Below are 24,611 nucleotides of genomic sequence, written 5' to 3'. Positions count from 1 at the left end.
TCACAAAACAAACTGTTGGATTAGGGCTTTTTTAATCAAAAGATGAGTGTTGGAGTTAAATTAATCCCTCTTAAAAATAAAATCTACCTGTGATAGATACATAATTTCCAGTATCCACAGTGGTCTCCTCTGTCTTGGATTCAGAGGCTATGAAGCAAGATCATTTAACTGTGACCTATATGGTACACTAGACCAGGAGAGATACTTCTGCTCTAAAAACCTGAGCAGACACTTCTGAAGCCAAAGCAGTGATCATGACCAAATGTAAGAAGTCATAAATATTTATCGGTCACTTGGATACACTTTTTGTTTTGTTTAGCTTGAGTTCGGACCTCTTACGTCTTGCCTTTAAAATGCCAACCCTACTTTCTGTCCATACATGAAAATAGCTTCATTTTGTTTATTCCTACCTTCAAAATTTTCAAAGGTATGTCAAGATCATCCAAAACAGTATTACAGCAAAAGTAACACAAAGTGCCAGGCTAGAAAAAAAACACCATTCATAAAAGGATAGTAATTAGAAAAACTGAAAGCACCTCACTGAGCAAGTCCACTGAACCTCCTGGAGGCAAAAAGTTAAGATTGTCCCAGGGTTATTTGAGCTCAATGTAAATTTGGAAGCTGCCTGGAGAGGAAGTTTTTCCTCTTCTCTAGCAAAGCTTTTTCTAGCCAAAATCTTGTCTCACTTGCTTATGTCGTAGGTCTTTTCTTGGCACTGAGCAGCGAGACATTGATGCATGTGAGAATGGAAATAAGGGACCTGACTGAGACCTACTCAGCTCGGTGTTATGGACTTACTACTCTGAAATGCCTGGTTCACCATTGGGTCACACTGATCAGTCTTAGGGCTCCCTATAGTACCTGCTTGTAAGTGACTAATGCTGTAGAGAAGCCATGAAGTTGAGTCAAACCCATCTACAGTAATAACTTCTGTGGTTCACCATATTCCTCTGTTTTCTACTGTTTACTCAGGGAAACAGCTTCAAACAACTGCTGTACTAAGCAATATCAGCACATGCTCATTCACTACTCTAATGCCTTGCAGAAAATCCCTTTGTCCCTCAAAGTACAACAGACGGGAGGGAAAGCAGAAAGCCATATAATGGGAAAAAAGAGGAAAAGAAGAAGAAGAAAGGAGGAAAAAGAAAAAACAAGAAAGTAATAAGAGTGGAAAGAGGCATAGAAAAAAAGAAAGAAAAGGACACAAACAATAATGTTTCTGTTATCCCTTTTATTGAAATAATTCATAACATTGCAAATCGAGAAGGCAGATATGCAATAAAAAGAGAGCAGAGAAAGGAAAATAAAAGCAGCTGTGTGGTTCTAGAGCAACAGAGAAACAGACTTGGGGTATGAGCAGAGAAGTTCAAGCCTTCAGAGAAGGACAGATAACAAAAAAGAGCTGAAACAGCTTCCATGAGAGCATTAACAGTGACCAGGAAAGAAATTTTCTAGTGGCTCTAACAGCAATTCTCCCAGAACAGACCAAGTTACCTCCAGCAGAGCCCTGGTACAAACAGCACTGAGTACTAGCAGCACTCCGCATCCCTCACAAATGTCTCTTTGCTTTATTAGACTGACATACCTGTTCCTTGTAGTCTAAATAAATGGATTTCTGTAATCGAGGAAGACAATACAGTGTAACAGCCTCAGCTTATTCAAAAGAAATGGGCAAGCAACTACAGAAGGAATATAGCAAAATCATTTCCCAAAAGGAATTTTTCAGCAATGATAACTCCTCCAAAATATGTGCTGCAGAAATTAAAGTGTCATGTACTGGAATAAAACCACCTTCTTGCACAGAGCATAAACATTAAAAGGAAGCAAGCAAATAATTCACAGTAATTGCACATATGAATCACAAACCCAACAAGATTACAAAAAAGTTAGGCCTCAGTTTCTGAGGTTATCTCAGGCAGATGTATCCTACGCTAGTGAGGAGACCTATTGATATGAGTGACATTAAGAAGATTTACTGGGGGTGCAGGCCTCTACCCCTAAAAGAGTGGCCTGCAGGATTAAAGGATGAAGAACAACTTGCCATTGTTACTGATCAGTGCTCACTATTTGTAAGTGAAGCTGTCAAATTGAAATGAAGGGGGCCAGAACCTGCCCCACTGTCACACAAATCTTAAAAGTAGCTTTTACACTAAATTTAAGCACTGCATAGGTTTATGCTGACCTCTTGTATGAATACCCATTCTGTGCTTAAACAGAAAATTACGATGGTAAGCATCAAAACCCAGAAGTCTATGGTTTATAAGTAGTAAAAAACTTAAAGGGTACAGCTTCAACAGTGCAAGAGAAGTTACTGGAGACACAAAAGAATTATTGCATTAGGGGAAACAGTGTAATCGCACAGCAGAACATTAAGATGGATTATTAAGTCTGAAATGTTGAAAACTTGGGGAATACTCCAGGAGCAGAAACAAAGGCAACTTTACATATCATAACTTTTCTGAAGACATTCCTATCCTTGTAAACCTATCATATACCAATGCAGATGCACTTTGATTTAGTCCTTGAAGTAATACTTGATTTCTCAGTACCTATTACAAAGCAGGAGTAAAAACATCTCCCTTTCTATTGCTGATGTTCTTTGGAGCACAAGGGCAGTGAAGGCATTTGTGCACCAACAGATATGAAATCTGTTCTATGTAAGAGCTCAAAAATTAGAAGCTATCATGGCTAATGCAACCAGTATTCCTTTTTAAATGTGATACATCCATTAGAATCTACCATGGCTAAGGCAACCAGTATTCCTTTTCAAACATGTGACATCCAGGATACAGTAAATATATGGCTAAAAAGATTGATTCCATGACAACTTGAACAGGCTTTCTTCAAAACACAGCATTCTCCCCTACTTTTTCAATATATTTTTTTAATGGGGATGTCTAATCTTATGCTACTGTTGGCCAGTAGTATATGTTGATCAGTAGCATATGTTTATTGTACCAGCAACTTAAGCAGAATATCACAAAAATTGTCTAATGTTTCTTGACTTGCAATTAAAAAGACTTAAGTTCTAATCCATAAACACTATTTGTTCATTAAGAAACCATAGGGGCTCATTTCATGTAACATTTCTTCCTTTATTTCACATTTGATATTGTGGACTTCTAGACTTAGAAAAAAATGAAACTGACTACTGACAACTTCAGTTTCTCACAGATGTTTTACACAAGACAACACAGTTTTAGATACGTTATTTAGTTTTATTTAGTCTTAGTCTAAAATCATTGTGTTTTCTCAGAAGGGACTGATACAATCATGCAGAGGCCAAATTACAAAGCCTGCATGTTAACTATTTTCAAATTCTTCTGAAGCTTGTAAATGCTATTAGTTGTTTATTTGTTACATAGCACCATGCAGTGACTCAGTGCTCCTCTGATGAAGGCTTTAAGATTTCACAATTTTACCATAAGATCACAGTGCTGTACATTTTCACAGCTTATTTTGATATACCTAAGGGCTTCTTCAATTTTAGCCTTTACAGCTCTTGTTTGGAAAAACAGCAATCAATATGATTTTGGAGGGCACTTGGGAAAAGAAGGGACACTGCTCATTCAAGCTTAAGCAAATAACTCCTGTTCCCATTTATGGTGAAAAGATACTGTGTGATTCCACTTCTTTTTGAAAACACTTGGCTAATTATTTTTTCAGGAAAGTAGTGCAAGGAAAACTATACACCAAAAAAACAGGCACCATTTGTGAGAGGGTAGCTTCAGAAAGCGTAACAACCGTAGAAGTTCACATTCCCTGGCCACAGCTAGGTGCTAGCTAGTCTCATACATCAGGAACAAAATCTGTGACTTGCACCAGGAAAATGGAGGGCAAGGAGATGAGAAAAACAGGACACAAGTAAGCAAGCTGCACACAACAAAAGGCCAGCATTAGGGCTTGCTTTCCCTTATTCCTCCAAAGCCCCGTTCACCACATGAACTCTGCTGGGATTCAGAATTCTATGTTTTTCAGTAACAGCTGGCTTCAGGGCCCTAAGCAGGGGGAAGGAAGAGAAGAAAGCACAGGTACAGCTCCTAGCTCAGATACTGCAAGTGACTATGCTTCTGGCTGAAACAACCTCTTTTGTAACACCACAGGGTAATTTTGCTGCCAAAACTACAGACAATAAATATATGGCACATCTGGCACCAGAAAGGAAATATGGAACCTAAGGAAAATTTTGTCTGACATAAACATAAAGGCATGACTTTGTTACATATCTATGCATCCTCAAGCTTAATCAACAGGATGTGGAAAAGAGGAGATCCGATCTCGTCCTATTATGTTAATGCGCTCTAATCACCTGTAGCCATTTAACATCTCCCTCACCACTCTTACTTCTTATTACTTTCAAGTAGGAGTAGGTTCGCCTCTAAGAATGAAAAGAAGAAATATAAGAGTTAACACATAGCAGTACTGCTATAGTGACTGAAAAAATTCTACCCCAGGCAGTTAACTTTCTCCCTCCATTTCCTTTCCCTTCCCCAATGAACTTCTGCTGCCGCAGTTAAGTTCCCCCCATGTGGGTCATGCCAAAGCAATCAATGAGGAACATCAGAAAGCACTACATAGGGTGGACTTGATAAAACACAAGTACATTTCAATAACTTGTTTTCAGACCATGAAACTAGTTTATTTGTGGCAGCTTTTATAAGCTCCTATAATTTTAACCACAGCTGTTGGTTTTGTGCAGGTCAAATCATGCAAGATAATGCAGAATATACTATAATTTTCTCAAAGGCTCCATACACAGCACTGAATTCCCAAAGGCTCTTACAATATTATGAGATCAAGAAGTTTAACAATTTTTGCACAGAGCTGTGGTCTGGCATAATACATAAGCCCAGCTGGAGCATTCTCTGGTGAGCAGTGGTCTCTCTGTCATTTCAACAGGCTTTTAATAAGGCATTACACAGGGTGATAGATTTAAAAGTCCACCACAATGATCCCACTTCTATGGTTCCTATGATTTTTGCCTTTCCTCAGGCTTTAATATGCATGAATGTTGGGAAACAGCAAGTAATAAGATACACAGCTCAGTGGGAAACACAGCCTGGGAGACCAGAAATAGTAAGCAAGGCATTTAAAGGGTACCTTATATACCCACATATGTCTCCTACAAAGCAAAAGTAATATAGGCTTTTCCCACAGCATTGCCTTACCCCTAAGGGTTCATTTTTTTTATTAGAAAGACACTCTAATAAGCATCCAAATCTATGTTTAAAAAAGCCACTTAGTGCATTAAGTCCACAGAGATTAAGGAGAATTTAAGCTTTTCCAGTTTCTTACAAAAATACAGATTCTCAGCATATTTGGATGGCAATGGGAAAAGAGATATATTGCCTCTGATACACAACTATTTCTATTAATCTCTTACTCTGTTTTTCCTGTGTTTGTGTAATCAATAGTAAGTTAATCCATCTACAGCTACCGTATCAAACATCGGTTTATCTATTAACCTGTATTAATAGAAACTTAAGGAATAAAAAATGTTTTCCTATTATTTGACTTTTCTCAATCCAGGACTTAAAGAGTCCTTACATAAATTTAACCTCCACTTATCTGCAGACTGGAAATTATGGCAAGAGGAGTCTTAATGTTAGCTGTGGGCCTAAGCCAAAATACACTTGAATTTTTTAAAACCTGGACCTGGATCAGAACTTGGTGCTTGAACACCACTGTAAACATCTTTATATTGATAAGCAAGGGTGAGTTATTGTGTTGAAGGTGTATATGTAAAAGCAAAAGTGGAAAATTCATGCTGCACTGAAGAGTTAACCTACTACAAATCAATTGTACAACACACATGTACTAGTTTAACTGTAAGTATGCAACCAACTATTTACCTTCTAAGGTAAAAGATATAGATAAACCTATACACTCAGAGAGAAGGAAAAACAGAATCCATAACTGCACTGCAGCATTTCCATTCCCAGATTTACTGTTGAAACTGGAGTGAAGAAGAAAATCCAGATCAGGATGCAAACTTTAAGGTTTCCAAAGACTGGATCTGGGTTTTACCTAGCCTGTAGTCAAAACAGTTGATGTTTTATGGGCATCAGCTATTCTAGTAAATTTTCTTGTTCATTTGCCTACCCAGGTGTACTGAAGATTTTTTTAATGTGAGCTGCAGAATGCTGACATCTCCTGCTGAAATATCAGGACTTCAGCATGTTCAACACTGCACAGAATCACAGAATAATTGAGTTTGGAAGGGACCTCTAGAGATCGTCTAGTCCAGCCCCCGGCTCAAGCAGGGTCAGCTACAGCACTGCACATACACACCTTCAATGCAATAACTGAGGGCTACAACTGGTTACAAATCAAGGACATGCAAAGAATAGGGCTTGCTGCCTTATGTTCAGAACACTGCAAACAACTTGCAGTGTTTAGTCTTATAAGAGATTTAATTATACTTGAGGAATCTGTTTGCCAGAATCATGTGGTTAACTGCCAAATAGTGCCTAGTCTGAGCCGTGCGAAAGGACTGCCTCAGCAACATTTACCATTTATGGTGTTTAAATATCATTTTGGCTCAGAGGCTAATAAATCAACTGAGCTGAGGAGAATGCTTAACTCAAAAAGCTCTGTGTGTGAGCAAGCTCAGAGAGAGAAGCAGCAGATTCCACTAAAGTCTCTCAAAGACAGACTCAGGTTCACACACAGATTTTGATCTTGAAAAGAGTTTCACCTCTCCAAATATTTTCAATGTAAATAAATCCAGCTGTTATCAGATCTCATGTTAACAATGCTATCAACTCAAAAAATAACATTTTATAAGGCAGAAAATTGATATTAGGATACTCATCTCATTTGTCTTTCTTCCTGTAAAGTATTTTTCTGCCTCAGGCCTGCAGTGATATGGTCAAAATATTTTCTGCAGGTTTTCCAAGAATTCCAAACTTGATTTATACTGGCATAAAAAAAAATATGAGACCTCTGTGTTCTTGAGATATCTAGGGACATTTTTGCTTTATTAAAGATCTCAGGTTGGTATGCCATTTTGCAAACTTAGGTCATGAGAACTAGATGTTTAATGACCTGGTAGTGTTCTTTACACATCTACCTCCCATCATTTATTTCTGCAGTTATAATCTGTTTTTGTAAATGGAAGGCGAGATTTAAATATCCTTGGGAGATGCTTTCACTGAAGAGCCAGGCCAAGTTATAGTCTGGATGTTGTGCCTTGCATTACACAGAAAAAACTGTTAACCCAAGACCGACAATGCCCTAAGCCTATATTAGTCAGGGTGGTTAGGGATATACAAAGGAGGCTGAGTTCCACTTTATCCAGTTTGGCAGTCTACTTATTTTACTGCAGGCTAGTCTTCCAGCCCTGTCCTGCAGCTCCATGTACAATCCTTCTTTCCTGAGTCTTTCCCTCTGTATGGGATATCACCAAGTTATCAGCATTTTAACATCTGTTTTGTCTACTCAGCTTGTTCTGCAACCCACAGCATTTGAAAGAGATGCCACCCCAGAAATCCCACTATGAAAAGGCTGACTATACCAGTAAGAATTATGATTTGGCAGAAACAGTCAAAATAGAATAGAATAGACTGTCTCAGTTGGAAGAAACTTACAACAATCATCTAGTCCAACTGCCTGACCAATTCAAAGCTGACCAAAAGTTAAAGCATGTTATTAAGGACATTGTCCAAATGCCTCTTAAACACTGACAGGCTTGGGGCATCGACCACCTCTCTAGGAAGCCTGTTCTAGTGTTTGACCACCCTCTCGGTAAAGAAATGCTTCCTAATGTCCAGCCTAAACCTCCCCTGGCACAGCTTTGAACCATTCCCACGTGTCCTATCACTGGATCCGAGGGAGAAGAGACCAGCACCTCCTTCTCCGCATCCCCTCCTCAGGAAAATTCTCATTTGCAGTGCAGGGGACAGAGATATAAAGTAGCCAGCTGAGTTCACTGCAGATCACTTTGCAGTCAGCAGACCAAATTCCTCAGTGACAGTCTCACTGGAAGTTTTTGCAGCCGAAGTGGTGTTTGCTTTTGCCTTCAGAACTGTCTGCCTTATTAATGACTAACCCTGCTTGCAAGTTATTTACATCAAGTAATCGCTCTTTTGTCACTGCCACAGACAGCAACTCCATGGAAGGCCTGAGAGCTCGTATACCTACCAAATGCATTTATAAGGCAGCTCAGCTGTCCATCTGCTAACAAATTCCCCAGCATTAGATACCAGTCTGACATGGAGAACTGCAGAAATGGTGCTTCATATATGCTAGATCAAGCCAGCTTAGATCCACAGTGAAAACGTGCATACTGCTGAGGCAGAATTTCACCTTCACATGTACAGTCTCAATTTTTTGTGCAGCTGCCCAGGTAGAATTTAACTTAATTGCAGTGTGTTATGATGTATAGAGATACCACTTCCATTAGAAAAAAACCTGGGCTGTGCATGAGCTGAAATGCAATGGAAGCACAATAGGAACAGGCAGTCATATAAAGCACAAGTGTTCATAAGCATGCCACTGATATAAAGAGTTACAGCCCCTTCAGCTTTCCTCCTCTGGCAAATCCACACTGGCAACAGAATAGTTACCTGTGGTAATATTGAAATAGTTCTGCTTACTCTGTTGAGTGAGTAATCAGAAGGATAATGTACTACGCATGCTTTTAAGGAACCCCTCAAATAAGGCAAGTAAGACTCAGCTTGAGAGCAAGGAAACATTTAAAGTTAGACTAATATAAAGGAAAACAAAAAAAAAGAAAAAAGAAACAACTAGCAACATTGTATTTCTGGGTAAAAGTTGGTGTCAGAAAGGAATTCTAAAGCAAGGCTTGTTTGGCATTTAAGTCCAGAAAAGATAAGGTAGTTCTAGTATGGCATTGTTTGTGGTCAGTTGTCTCATCTTGATGAATTTCTATTAAAAATCTCTCAAACTAAGACATTACCTGGGGGGTGGGGAAGGCAAAGTCTGTATATGTGGACCAGCAGTCAAGGCTTGACTAAAATGAAGCTGCATGGAAACACCTCCAGCAGTACACAGATATACAAAGTTCCTGCCCTCTGTTCCTTTACTCAACTGCAAAGTAATGACCTGCTCATTAAGACTCACACTGTAACCTGTATTAAGGTGCTTAGACATATCTGCATTACTCATTTTTCCAGTCTGTAAAATAGAAACCTTATTCTTCTAAAAGTGAGGTATCACTGCTTGACAAAATTAGATCTCAAGAAGTGCTAAAGCAGGTGTTAAGAGTGATGTATCTGCCTAGTTAGATGTATTTTCTATCCCAAATGTACATACAACACATTCTGTTATGTTGCTTCTGTTATGTGGACATTTTTGCCTTTTGGGGCAAAAGAACTGCGTAGGCTTGCAGAACTAGTAAGGACAAGGCAGGACCTGCTAAATTTCAGCATGGGGGCCCTGTGTTTGTTTTTTTTAGCTTTTTTGTCAGTTTGGTTGGCCATACTAACCTAGGGACTCTACAATGCAACCCAGTTAGGTGCTTGAACAACAACACTGTTAACTTTGTAAGACTAAACTGAAGAAACATACCTTCAAGAACTTGTCATCCTTACTTGGCTCTCTATACACCAGCTCATGATTATGAAATTTTCAGATTTCTCTTTAGTCACCTAACTCAAAGACAGATGCTTCCCTTAGGCAAACCCATTCCCTCTTTTCCTTGCTTGGACCTTCCTTTCCTACAACCCTACTTCTCCTCCTTTATATGCTGTTCATAAAGCAATTCTTTAATTCTCACCCTCACTGCTCTTCTTTTCCTGCTGATGCTGAATATCCCTTGCCTATACACTCACAACTCTTCTCTGTGGTTCTCCCATTTCCCTACACTTTTGATAATGGTATTCTCAAAAATATTTATACTGAGAAGAAACATGCACATCACCCTGCTCTCAAACCAATCCCTTTAGTTCACTGAGTCCTTTGATTAAAAGCCATTTCACAATTATTATTTTCTTGTGAGACCCTGACATCCTCTGCTTTTCTGTAAGCATTGGCCATGCTCGTCTGCTTATGCAAGAATCTTTCTTCTGTAAGGGAAACTTCCATGAGATTTTTGCACTGGAGCATATATATGTTTGTTTGTGTATATGTTTTACATCAGCTGATAATGCAAGGTACTCAACCAGCTTCTAAACACTGTCAACATGTTTGCTCCCGAATCCAAGAGAAATTAATAGAAAGGGACAAAACTCACACTAACAGGAATGCTAATTATCTTAAAAAAAAAAAGTAAAAAAAGTAGGCACAGGTATATCATTAAACTCTGCCTTGCTGCCTCTATAATTTTAATTCTAACATTGAGAAACAACTTGCTTAAAGATGTATTTCACTTTTTGATTTGTAGTTTAAAGGCAAACATCAATCCTACAGGTACTCTTCCATTTACAGGTAATCTTCCATTTTCCACTCTGCCTTAGTGAGAGGCACTGGAAATGAAAAGCTTAGATGTTAAAACAGGTCACTTCTAGCACTTAGTTAGCCATTTTACCTGTGATGTCATGTTTTTTAATTGTTACATAACCATTCTACAGACTAAATTTCTCTTTGGTGGCTACTCCATCTGATGTATCATGACTGATGGTACACAAGTGACTAAAATATACATTTGCTCTTTGTCATTTCTTTAGCAATATTTGCACAACAGGACTGTGTTTTGATAAATTCAGGTTAATCTAGTAGTCGTGGAAAGGAAGCTCAGTGAAGCTAGGTTGGAATTCAATTCACAGAAGTAACATAAGCTGGGTAAATTCATAACTACACAAGAAAAGGAGCAAAAAGGCCAGAAAATGAATGCAGACAGAAATGATGCTTAGTGTCAGAAACCAAGTCCATTTTCCTCCAGAAAAACACACACTACATCCAACTCTCAGATGCTTTTGGACTGATTTTTGGTGATTAATTCTGATTAGGGCTTCCTCCCATCCTACAGCTTGCCTACCTCAAATCTAACTGCACAACAGTCATTTCTGGAGAGTTTTATAAATTGAGCTAATCCTACAAGATAGTTTCATGACTGACTGAGTTCCCATTAGCTAAGCCACATCACATCAGCTGCTCTTGGAAACATTCTTTGGGGTAACATGATGCCCATACTTTCAAAATTACTCAGGCATATACTCAGTTAACAGGTTTTATATGTATTTTGATGACTTCCACTTTTCAGCTGAAACTTAGAACATTATAGAATTTGGCAATCCATGTTGGGACAGTTTGCCCCTTGGGCAATGCAGTGCCATTCCCAAGACTGTTATAATAACCATCTGTTTTCTGTCATTCTGGTACATAATAGCTTAATGTTCGCAGTATTTGATCACTTCACAGTTGAGAAGACCATCAGATGTAGGGATGGGGTTTTTTTCTTCTTTCTTTTCTTTTTAAGTCAAACATTTTTTTCCTGTCAGCATCTCATCTTTGTTTTTAATTTGTAAGAAATATTAATGTAATTCCTGCCATTTAACTTTTGCTCATTCTGCAAGCACTCATCCCTCATTTGCATCCAAATTTGGTTCCCCTTTTACTGGAAATTATTTATATCAAGAAGCTGTCTTTAGAGAACATTGTTCATATTGATGGCATAAATCCTATATCATTAAAAGCTTCCACACATGTTTTGCCTTTGTCCTTCATTTTTGGTCTCTAGCCGGCATTGTGTTTCATGTTTGGTCCTGAGGTGCTGAAAGAAGGCAATTTAAAAAAAAAAAAAGAAGCTTAGACTTACAAGGATTACAGCTGTTAGTGACCCATACACAGTGCTGGACTGAGAACTTTGGGACACTCTTGAAAGCGCTGAAACAGAGTTTCTTTGATGCTTATGACAGCTTATCTCTGACCTTTCAATACAGTAACAAAACCCCCTTCCCTGTCACTTAGTGCTCTGAAACCAATTCTTAGATAGCCAAGTGGTTCCACCAGGCTACCGATCAGGAAAGCCTTTTGACATTTAACAAGACTAGACTTGTATATTTTGGAAAGTCTTTTATAGTTCTTTATCTTTATCTTACGCTTGAAATACAGCAAAATGCTTTCAAATAAATAGTGATTTTGAAAAGCTATCACAAATATTTCATCACCGTAGGCAAGTAAGACATCATACTTTGTTTACCTTAGGCAGAATATATATCTCAGAGAAACAAAGCTGTAGCCTCTCAATTAAATTTTCAAAGAGAGGCTGCTTATTGCAGTGATAACCTTCTTTAAAAGATTAATGTCTAAGAGAGGTCATTCTGAGAGAGAAAGAAAAACAACCCACAACCTAAAGACAGCATCTTTCATGACTGGAAGAAAAGACTCCTACCTGAAAACCTTTCTTCCACCTGGTTATATTTTATGGTCCCACTCACACCACATGGAAGAGTGACAGGAACAAAGCGAACTGGTTTTCCAGAAAGCATCTCCCTTCACTGCTCTGATAAATGGTTACAGCAGGGACTCTGACAGGCTTTCAGGTGACTCTAATCTGCTCGTCCAATGATCAATGAATGACTACAGTAATCGGATTGTAAGGGCTACAGGCTTCCCAACATAGACACTTATGCTGGGGAGGCTGCACTAAAAAAAAAAAAAAAAAAAAAAAAAAGTGCGAACAGAAAGTGGTGGGGGAGAAAAGGGAACAGATGTGAAGTCAGGAAAGCGCACTGCTGGCAGGGAGGGAGAAATGAGGTCAAGAGCTAATGATCAGGAGCAGCAGTATTTGCTGAATAGTGTTTGCTCATCAAGGGAGGCAGTATTAGGCCTCTATTCAAAAAAACAGTGTGCAGAAGACAAGCATCAGCAAAATGGGTGACTGCAGAGCATTACAGCCCACAAAAGTACCCTGGCTGCAAGCCTGTGCTGCTGCTATCACTACCAATGCTTCCTGCCCTCCCTCTTGGAATCAAACAGTGATGCTGGGAGGAGGCTAGAGAACTCTCAAGGAGCCTGCAGTGGGTCAGATATTTTATCTACTGCAGAACTGCAAGAGAGGACATTCTCCTAGGAGTCAGCCCTCATGTAACAAGCACTCCAGCTTGATACGATACCTAGAGAAAGCTGGAAAAAGGAACTAGCTGCCTCTTACACACAGAGTCTGTTTGCAAAAGAGCAAAAGCTTCCTACACACAATATTAATTTGGAGTGGCACAACAGTAGACTGAGCCTATCATATGTCCCATCCCTATTCCTGCTCTCCCTCCAGCCTGTAATTTTGTGTAGTACACCCAGGAATTGGTGTGAATGTCAGGTGGTTAAATACCAATTTGACACATCTTTTCTACAGGTGGATCTGACCTATAAATCCTTGTCAGTGATTAGTTAACTGATAGACACAACCACATATCAGAATGCTTATCTTGGGTATGAGGCAGACCTGAAGAACAGTCACTATGCCTGGGAGCTGGCCTTACCTTCCAACTATATCAGTTATTACCACTAGTTGTCTTGCCTATATACTCTGATTGTCACAGCTAGAGCAAAGCACTGACACTGACTTACTATATAGCTACATCCAAAGTCAATTAACTTCTCCTTACCTCAGTTTCCTATTCGCAAAAAAATGGTGAAAATGTTCAGCCACCCTGATAAAAGCTGATTAATATTAATATTCAACTTCACTATCTACAATCACCATCAGTATATAATTGCTGTATACTTCAGGTGACCTGAATGTACCCTGCATATCCCTGTTAAGGAGCTGGGGGTTTTTTTGGTTTGTTTTTGGTTTTGTTTTGTTTTGTTTTTTAAATGGGATGCCCGGTGTATTTAAGAAATGGCTTGCATACTTATTTTCATATTACAAAACAATGTGAAAATTGTAATATTAAATGGGAATACAAACTGAATTGCCTAGCTTGCATATACAATAACAGAAACAACTCAGTCATGTAGACATAGTTTAAAAACTTCAAAAAAAAATTGTACATCAGCCCCAAAGCCTCCCAAATTCTTATTTTCCTTTGTATAGAAAATGATGCATAAGTTTAAAGGAAAAAATTCTAACAGTTGCAGAGCAGCAAATGGTACCATTTTAGGAATCTGTCATTGAATGTTTGAGTAACCTGGACCATGTTTCTCACCTCTCAGGTTTTCTTGCATTAGACTAATTAATCTAGCATTTTATTCAGTGCACCCCACTCACTGGAGAGTTCAGTCAGAAAAATTTCTCATGGTGAAGACATTTGTTAAGCTGGTTTTTCAAAGAAGTGCTGATCATTCCCTGTAGTTCATCTCTACCTGTATTTCAGCTGTAAGGAACCACTGTCACAGGGAAGATGGCTGTCAGGATTCAATTTAGTCTACTTAGTCCTTTACAAAGCCAAAATTAGCTTCACCTTGATTAACTTAGTTTCTCCACAGACTATCTGATGGATCTATCCCAATTTACTCAGCCTTCAGATCACTTAAGTAAGTGATCTGAAGTTGTTATTTTCTTGTCTTAAAGAAGCAGAAGACTGACTATTTTGAATTTTTTAAGACCATTGCATTTCTTATGCCCCATCCATATGAAGTGTGGGACTTTTTCGACACAGTGCCAAAAGCCTCCTACAAACAGCTAAGTACCTTCAGCATTTTTCATACAAAACTGAGGAAGGACTGAGGTTGCTCAGCGCTAGGCAGAATTTATCCTGCTTAATAATAAGGAAGCAAAAGACAACCATAAATGAATCTGAGACTGATGACTTAGAAGGAATGCTATGCCACAACAAGCCTAGCTAGTTATCCAGGGCCCAATGCAAAGCATATTGAAAGTACTACAGAAAATGCCCCCCTTGTGTTGAATAGGACTTGGAGCAAAGGGCCTTTAAAATGTTGTTTCCTACAATAATCCCACAAAAGGAAACCTCCTTTGAGAAAAAAAAAACCAACAGATCTTCTAAAGGACAAAGAATGCACAAAAGATGATCACAAAATACAGTGTGTGGCCAGATAACACCTGTAACCTACTAGCAGGTTTAAGTATCATCTTGTATTATAATTCAAACATGAGGCTTACATTGTGGTTGGTTGTTTTTTTCCTTTGAACAGTTTGTCACTGACTATCCTTGCTGCCAGTATGGGACTTTTTTGTGTTATCTGTGAGTTTAATTTAATTTAGAAGGTGGAGATTTTTGCCTTTGAAAATAAAATTGAGTTTTACTGTTAAGACTGAGAAGTCACTCCAGGTAGTTTCCCCAGTGATCACAGCAGATATGCTCCTCACTGCATTAGAATAGCAATATGAAGTGAAATGTAGACCCAGACGGACTCAGAGACGTGTCCAAGGACCACAGTAGCAAGTTAAGGAAAAGCTGAATTCTGACACTGGTCTGATACTGATGATAGGCCAAGACCATCCATTCCTTCTTAGATTAAATACAAATTGAATGAATGAACAAACTGAGCACTGCATGAAATGTGAAAACATTAAATTATCTTGGAGACAAAAAACAACTGGAGAGAGATGGGTTACAATTCAGAAACAGTTTTTACAGACTTTATTCCAAAAATCAATGTCTGGTCAGGAGAGGAGTTTTGAAGTTTTCTCTCTTTCTGCACGTACACTGATTTCCTGCTGTAATCTGTCTGCAAAAGCTGAGCGTTTAGAGAAGCCTTAGCAGCAGCATTCAGAGTCTCAGAGAACTCTAATGCCAATAAGCATTTGCTAGAGGGTCTGATGGAAAAAATATATGAACAGATAAGAGATTTGGAAATCACAGTTTTAAATTTGGTACTATTTTTGGCAGGCAAATCCACATTGATCTGAGTCTTGGGGAAAGTTACTGTAATCCTCATGGTAACAGGGACATAATGAGTTTTAGGGAGGAAGTGGAGGGGACAGCTAAAGCTGTAAAAATGTTGAACACGTAGCTTTACAGCCTGTCACACATGTTCCTAATTCTGCTCTTGTTGTTCCCCCCACACTCCATGACTCCCAGAAAACAGAATGGGATGCAAAAGAGAGGAACTAACTCCTTATAATAGTGGCAATGCAGCTTTCCAGCCCCAGACTGGCTAATGTACAGGAGGAATCCAACCCAGTGCAACAGTGACTACATAGCCTGAAATAGCTCAGCAGAGTACACAAGCCCAGGGAAGGGCTAGGTCACTGTTGCTCCCATGTTAGCATTGTAGTCAAGCCTAAAATAACTAAGAAATGGTTAGTAAGAGAGGGGCTGTCTTTATGGTTTCTGCATCCCAGTGAAGAATCACAGCAGGTCCCATGTCAAAGATAGCTCCCTTGAGGTGGAGCGCTCTTGGTTGGCCCTTAGCTAATGCTGATGAAATGCTTCAGAGAAATTATAAATGACAGCTTTGAGAACAGATTAGTTTCAGGCTTATTTTAAATCAATGTTTTCCTACTTTGTTCCTTTTTTCAGGGGGGAGAGGGGGAGGGCAGGGAGGGGATGACTGCATTTCCAATTTGGTAATCAAGAAATTAAATCATAGGTTTACCAGAATTATTTTGTTTTCATTTTAAGCTTGTCTAGGGTTTTAAGTGGATTCATACAGACAGAATAGGGGCAGGCATAACAGTGAAATGCTGTAGACAAACACCACAGAACATTGGTAAACAAAGACAAATCTTGGGATCCCAGGGTTCAGGGTACATTTCCCACCAAGCTGCGTGTACAAATTTGGCACAGGTATTATTGGGTCATAGACAAATTGAATAGTTTCCTTGGCAGCTGTCACTCAGCAGTCTGTTGGACAGGCAGTGCTAAACTATTTTAAATTTGGGAAAAAAATCATTTGCAGATGACAAATACTAAGTACAGGCTTGATTGTAGAGGGAGGGGGAGTCTGAGGGAGAGGGATTGTAGAGGGAGGGGGCTGATCGCCTCTAGGCCATAAAACGAAACACCTGTGAGATTATAAGAATAAAGACCATAATATTGATTGATACTACCTCACTGTTCAATTTATCCATGGGATTCTGTCATCTTTTGTCTTCGTTGTGATCTCTAGTCTTTTAGACTGTGTTTGTTCAAATCCTAGTGCAGAATTATGGCTTTCATGGACAAATCAGCTACATCAAATCAGCACTGAGGGTATCAAATTATTGATATTTGCAGAGAGGGTGCTCTCAGATTTCAGAGACAACATATCACCTCACTTGCTTACTACAATGTTCTTCTGGTACTTTCACTACCAAAATTCTGCTTATTTAGAGATATACTGCTCCCAATTAACTGACAGATACCGCTTCAGAATTATCTCTGATAAATCCTGGTAGTAGAACAAGAATATTGGCATTTGTTATCATAACTGCAGTCCCTAGCACTGGTCTCTGTGCTCTGCCTTTCAAGAGAAAGGAGTAGCATCTGCCTCCTCACCATAACACTGTCTGCCTGATAGGTGATACAGGTGATACTGCACTTACTCTTTCAGCAGTGACAGTCCTTTCCTACATGGGTACACCTCTTCAAAAACACCCTCACTGCTCTGTACCACACTAAGCCCTTCTTGGTAAGGTCAGAGCATTAATACCTTTTTCTGAAATATGCATATTACTTTACATTTCACAGTCCTTAAGCACTTAAGTTGCACACACCTCCAAGGGGGAGAAAAGTACCCAGCTGACAACAGCTTAGAAAAAACATGGAATCCACGTATAACCACCTCTGTTAAGGAGCCAAGATTTTTTTTTTTTTTTAAATTATAGTTGATATCCTTGCAGTAATTACAGCAGGCTGAGATATTCACCTTTGACTGTGACCTGAGCACTGCAAGATGCCTGTCCTGTGTTGTTTTCAGCCAGACAGGTATAAATGCCATCATCTTCTGGTAGGGCATCTTGGACAGTCAATTTTGCAACTCCATCTTCAAAGGTGGAATGGGCATACTGAATTGGCTGGTCTGCAGACAGAAAGGAAGAGAATTGTCTTAATACATCAGCCACAAGTTTCAAAAGCACTTCTTGTTTTCAGTGAAATCTGGATGCCTAATGCCAGCCAGTATATTAAAGTGCAGAGCCAAATCCCACTTTCTGGTGCACAGCCACTGCTCTCTAGTGACTACAAACAGCAGCATCCCAGGCACAAAGCAGAATATAGTTGCCAGACGAATGTCACCATTAGGTTCACCGGGTGCTACCTTGAATAGCAGCAAGAGGAGAAAAGGTTTATCTTTGTATTTTGAATAGATTCTCTTTCAGGTGGATAAGGAAAGAAATGTCTTCTGTGTTTGCTTCAGACATTGTCTCCATCTTTTACTTTGCCTGAAACTAGACATTAGCCTTACTGTCTAGATGTGCAAAACCTGTTGGGCATGGAGAAGCACTTGAAGACGTCCATCAAGTACTCTGTAATGGAAGACATTCCAAGAGAGACAGCAAAATCTATGATGGAGCCAAGAGGCTGATTTACACAAGCAGTTTACACAATCTACACTACAGTATGTATAGTCTGGTAACAGACAGGTACAGGTTGATCTGTGGTGATGTGACTATTAAAGAAGTTCATTTTAAGAAGCTGGTTCCTTGAATTTGTTTGGAACAAGCTTAAATGTTAGTGTAGACTGGTTAAAGTTGCCTTGCTATTGTTTCAGGAACTGTCATCAATCTCAGCCTTACTTTCTGAAATGCTTCTGCAATCTGTTTTCCCAATATTAAATAGTTTCCACTAATGGCTCATCATTGGTTTCTTTCCCAGCGTATGCAATGCTTAAGAGGGCCTGATATCTGTGCACAAACATCGTGCTGGAAAAAAAAATTAGGGTCATCTAAGAAGAGGGTGAAACTGCAGAGAAATTGTGCAGGAGTGAGTCAAAGACATCTGTCACTTGGGAAATGATGGTAAAAAGGAAAGATCAAAATTGATTTCATTGCCAAAATAATTTTAAAAGATTAGGACAAAAGCTCTGGGGTTTCTAAGAACCAGCTCTGCACTATGAGCAGGAGAAAATAAACAATGGGACAGATTTTTCTCTCATCTCTGATTTTCAACACTAGCAAACTCAGAAGGCAGTCATTATATATGCACTACCTACCTGGATAGGAAGTTTCATTCTGAAATACAAACATATGCCAAAATTAGCATGATCCAATACTTACATATATTATAAAATGGGGTAGATGATGTTGTTCCTTTACTTATAAGACACCTGTTTGTTAAGTTAGCAAATTTTCTACCGCATGAAAAACTGGGGTGAACACTAATCAACTGCCCAGAAGACTCCAATTTTAGAATAGAAACACAGAATTATAGAATCATAGAATGGTTTGGGTTGGAAGGGACATTAAAGATCACCTACTTCCAACCCCACTGCCATGGGCAGGGACACCTTCCACTAGACCAGGTTGCTCAAAGCCCCATCCAACCTGGCCTTGAACACTGCCAGGCATCCAAAACCTCTCTGGGCAACCTGTTCCAGTGCCTCACCACCCTCACAGTGAAGAACTTCTTCCTTATATCTAATCTAAATCTACCTCTTTCAGGGTAAAACCATTACCCCTCGCCTTATCACTACATGCCCTTGTAAAAAGTCTCTCGCCAGCTTTCCTGTAGGCCCCCTTTAGGTACTGGAAGGCTGCTATAAAGTCTCTCCCGAGCCCTCTCTTCTCCAGGCTGAACAACCCCAACTCCCTCAGCCTGTCTTCACAGGAGAGGTGCTCCAGCCCCCTGATCATCTTCATGGCCCTCCTTTGGACCTGCTTGAGCAGGGGGCCCCAGAGCTGAACACAGTACTGCAGGTGGGGTCTCATGAGAGCAGAGTAGAAGGGGAGAATCACCTGCTGGTCACACTTCTTTTGATGCAGCCCAGGATACGGCTGGCTTTCTGGGCTACAAATGCGCACTGCCGGGACAAGCTGAGTTTCTCAGCAACCAACACCCCCAAGTCCTTCTCCTCAGGGCTCCTCTCAATCCATTCTCTGCCCAGCTTGTATTTGTGCTTAGGATTGCCCCGACCCATGTGCACATGGCCTTGTTGAACTTCATGAGGTTTGCACAGGCCCACCTCTCAAGCCTGTCAAGGTCCCTCTGGATGGCATCCCTTCCCTCCAGTGTGTCAACCACACCACACAGCTTGGTGTTGTCAGCAAACTTGCTGAGGGTGCACTCCACCCCACTGTCCATGGTGCCAACAAAGATGTTAAACAGCACTGGTCCCAGTACTGGCCCCTGAGGAACGCCACTTGTCCCTGGTCTCCATTGGACATTGAGCTGTTGACAGCAACTCTTTGAGTGTGACCATCCAGCTGATTCCTTATCCACCAAGTGGTCCAGCCATCAAATCCATGTCTCTCTAATTTAGAGATAAGGATGCCGTGCAAGAGAGTGTCAAATGCTTTGCACAAGTTCAGGTAGATGACGTCTGTTGCTCTTCCCTTAGCCACCAATGCTGTAACCCCGTCATAGAAGGCCACCAAATTTGTCAGGCACAATTTGCCCTTAGTGAAGCTGTGTTGGCTGTCACCAATCACTTCCTTATTTTCCATGTGCCCTAGCATAGTTTCCCGGAGGATCTGCTCCATGATCTTGCTGGGCACAGATGTGAGACTGAGTGGCCTGTAGTTCCCTGGGTTTTCCTTTTTTCCCTTTTTAAAAATGGGGGTTATGTTTCCCTTTTCCAGTCAGCGGGAACTTCCCCGGACACTCATGACTTCTCAAATATGATGGATAGTGGCTTAGACACTTCATCCACCAGTTCCCTCAGGACCCACAGATGCATCTCATCAGGTCCCATGGACTTGTGCACCTTCAGGTACCTTAGAAGGTCTCAAACCTGATCTTCTCTTACAGTGGGCGGTTCTTCATTCTCCCAGTCCCTGTCTTTGCCTTCTGCGACTTGGGTGGTGTGGCTGGAGCACTTGCCGCTGAAGACTGAGGCAAAAAAGTCATTAAGTACCTCAGCCTTCTTCATGTCCTAGGTAACCAGGTCTCCCATTTCCTTTTGGAGAGGGCCCACATTTTCTCTAGTCTTCCTTTTATCACCAATGTACCTATAGAAGCTTTTCCTGTTGCCCTTGATGTCCCCAGCCAGATTTAATAATAAACTCTCTCCACCTTCATCACAGGTCACATATTCTTATTGCCTGTTCCTTTGAGCTCCCTTTCACTCAGTTACACACAGACTGTTGTAACTATTAGGTCCAATCATATATTTTTTGCATGTGTGAATAACATTGCATTCAAATATGTACATGTAGAGCTAAAGCCCAAGCAGACAAAGCCTTCTGTAAGAGGACATGGGGACTGGACTGCCTTCCTGGTCTGACTGTAGAATATCTAACCTGACAGGGATCCTGTCTGGGATTCTGACATTGAAACTATTAATGGTGCCTAATGATGCTATGATGATAACCATATCAGAATTACACTCAGGATAAAAGCTGCATCATCAAAACCAGAACAATGCCTTTTTATTTCTGTTGTAAATAAGCGGATGAATAGGGTAAGTGTTCTATGTAGAAAAAAGAAAATATGGTCTCCTTCATCGTGTCCTAAAATTTTGTCAGGGAATCCTCTTTGTCACTCCAGCTCCCAACAAGACTGTGACTATTTTTTAGCACTATTCACAGAATAGTGAATTCACTTACAGAATAGTCTTTTCATCAGACACCAAAAACCAAACACAAGTATATCAGCCCTGAGGAATAACCTGCAGCAAGTTTCTAAGTTATGTCCATTGTACTTATATTTTGAACTAATAAAAACAACTCTCCCAGTAGTGAAATGTTCCCTTCTCCAGAGGCAGAACAGTCAAATCTCCATGACAGCCTGGCAGCAGGAACAATAACAAAAAATACCTTTCTGCTGGCATGTTATGCCAGAAGAAAGGAAATTTTCCCCTGGCCCGTTTATTAAAAGCTTTCTGGACAGATCAGAAAACTATCCTAAAACCAAACACTACTCAGAGAATTGTTATGCTAAAGTCATGGTCACACTGTTTTTAAATTCAGCAGAAAGAGTTTCAATTCAACTCAGGGAAGAAAAAAAAAAAAAACAACACACACAGAAAGCAGCATGAAAAGGAAGATATTTAAAATACAGTCATATAGGCCTTATTTCTGCAATTTAAAAAGAAATTACCAATAAAGTATTTAAAGAAGCTAAAGTAAATTGCAGTTACATACTGAAGTATTGTCACAGAGAGCACATGTAAAAAGTTACCCATAAGGCTTCGGTGAGGCCAGAACTAAAACACAAGAAGTTTACTTTCAGGGAATTTGCCAGTAAACCAGTGAAAATTCAGAAAGAAACTTAAAATAAAGGGCAGAGTGAGAGCAACAGCACAAAAGAACCATCTTGAAAAAGTTAGAAAAAAGCTTTAAATCATTGAAATAGGGGAAAAGTATAAGAAAGAAACCGAAGATGGTAGAGCTGCAGAGAAGAGTAAGAGCTTGAATAAAATCCATAGTTCAGTCAGGTAGCTCTTATTTGTGCAGTCTCTATGAATATGGAAAAACCACTCATCCTCACAGACACTAAGCAGTAATTATAGACAATGCACAGCATACATCATCTATTTTTTTGTCTTGGTTGTCCTGAAAGAGAGGTCAATCTATATAACGGCTTGGAAAATGTTTTCAATTCATATATAGTCACAGCTGGCAAAAGTGCTTAGTATCTAAAGTAGCAGTTGTATGTAACATACAAGAAGTTATTCCAGTTCTTTTAGTTCTCAGGGGATCACCTCAGAGATCATGGGAAGGCAGACTGGACAGCATACAGGTTGTTCAGTATCAAGGTCTGGCCAGCCTAGGAGTGAGACTGTTCTGCTTTTTTCCTATTTTTTATTTGTTTGTCAAAGCAGCCTTCTGTTCATGTTGTTTATGATGTGATAACTTGGTCTTTACATTCATTATTTCACTGAGATATACATACTTTTCTTACTATTCCTTTCAAAAATTAATTCTAATTTGTTATCATTGTCATGCTTGGAAGACAATTTGCATTTGATATTTTCTTGTGAACTTTACACATCCTGTCCCATATGATTTTTATTTCTATGGAGTTCTTCAAAAGTGCTATATTTTGAACAGCAGTGTGATTGCTCTCAGCAGATTGCTTTTTTTTCTGCTGCAGCCTATTGGTTGTGAACATAAAAAACTTTATATTCCAAGCATGGACAGCAGATTTCAACACAACTTTTTTTAAAACAAAATTTGTCTGCCTGCCTCAAATTATATACTGTGAATATACTGTTTTCTTCATATGGCCAGTTGATGAAAGACTCCATTATGTCATTTTGCCAAAAGCATTGTTATGTCTGCCTGGAGTAATATTTCAGGACCAGAAACACAACTTTCTCCTTTATTTGATAATGGATATAAATATGAGAAGTTTGTAGTATCTAGCTAGCTCTTTAACAGAAAGGAAATGTTTGCATTCAAATGGCTATCACCATAGCCAATTTGATCCTTAGGTAAAATAATGACCCTAGGAGTGTACATGGAATTATCAGCATTAAACAACCGTTTATAATCCATTCAAGTTTGTATCAAAATGGTATATAAACAGTTATGTTTCACAATCAGATACAAGACAGAAAAGCATTAACCTATAGTAGTGTGTTTTAGGAGTCTGGAATGCAAGTAGTGTGCTTATGTCTTTAGAATAATACATGATGTCCCTAATTTTTTTTATTATGATAGTTTCTTGCGCTTCTGTTACTCAGACTCGTCATTGCCTTTTGATTTAAGAGCAGAGTTAATGCACTAGCTTTCACCTACAGAACCCTAATGGTTTGAAACCAAACTATCTAAAACAAACTCACCTGCTTTTGCCTCCTTGTGATACTGATCCAATTGCAGTTAGAAGCTTGGATGCAATATAAATATGGTTATACCTGAACAGGGGCAGACTTATCTGAGATTACTGAGAAGAAAGGTCAATGCAGAACAAACATCCTGAAAAAACGCAGGGGGGCACAGTGCATACTGGAGGCCTACAGAAACATGTTGCGTATTGGTCTCTAGGCTGTATTTTTCAGGAGACAATGGTTTTCTGGTTAGCAAAGCAAAAAATGGTTACATCAATGGAGGTGCCTTATCTATGCCTAATGAACTGTAACACAGAAAGTCACCTGAGACAGGAGGTTGCTCTGTATGTGGAAGACAACTGGGTCTACATCATTCAATGACTAAGGGAACCTTTTATGAGTGAGGTGTACCCTTGGAATATGAAGATGAAGTGACTGACTCTGTGGGTTGGTGTTGCTCTTTCTGTGCTGCAAGACACAGTTCTTGCATAGCAAAACAGCAATTCTACTCACATCTGCAAAGGAGGAACTGCAGAGCAGCCTTCACACAGAGAAACAAATTATTTTCAATGGGAGAGTGTCAGAGCCTTTACTCACATGTTTCATGTTGTAAATAAAGCAGTGGCCTTTCTATTCTAGACATGGAGCTATTGGAAAGGTGAACAGACAAGGCTGTGGGAACATAGCAGTCTCAAAGTCATGGTTCATTTGCCCTGCCACCTTTTTCAGTTATCCCATTTACTCTGAATAGCTAAAATAAAACAGAGATCATGTGCAAATAATTAATTTTAAAACAATACTGGAGGAAACATCTTTATGGCAAAGTATGCTATTCTTTGTCTTTAAATCTCACACACATACACACAGAGATAGATAGCCTCGAAGAGTCTGCAAAAAAATCAATTGCTCTTCAGGAGTAACAGAGGTGATCAAGGGTTAAGCTGAATAAATCT

General features: G+C 39.5%; 1 protein-coding gene across 11 annotated transcripts in view; it reads right to left on the bottom strand.

The window, feature by feature from the left end:
• The window catches only part of MYLK (myosin light chain kinase), a 221,661-nt gene that overhangs the window by 86,777 nt on the left and 110,273 nt on the right, over positions 1-24,611 (bottom strand). For 10 of the 11 annotated variants that reach the window (XM_069780952.1, XM_069780949.1, XM_069780950.1 and 7 more), the window contains one exon: positions 17,659-17,811. In XM_069780952.1, the coding sequence (XP_069637053.1) occupies positions 17,659-17,811 (153 nt within the window). Of the gene's footprint in view, positions 1-12,295; positions 12,423-17,658; positions 17,812-24,611 lie in introns of those variants that run through there. The other variant, XM_069780954.1, reaches the window with a different exon arrangement.

Source organism: Haliaeetus albicilla, chromosome 4, assembly GCF_947461875.1.
Source record: "Haliaeetus albicilla chromosome 4, bHalAlb1.1, whole genome shotgun sequence".
Classification (NCBI taxonomy): Eukaryota; Metazoa; Chordata; class Aves; order Accipitriformes; family Accipitridae; genus Haliaeetus; species Haliaeetus albicilla.
Note: the sequence above shows the minus strand (reverse complement) of the source record. Positions and strands in the feature narration are given on the sequence as shown.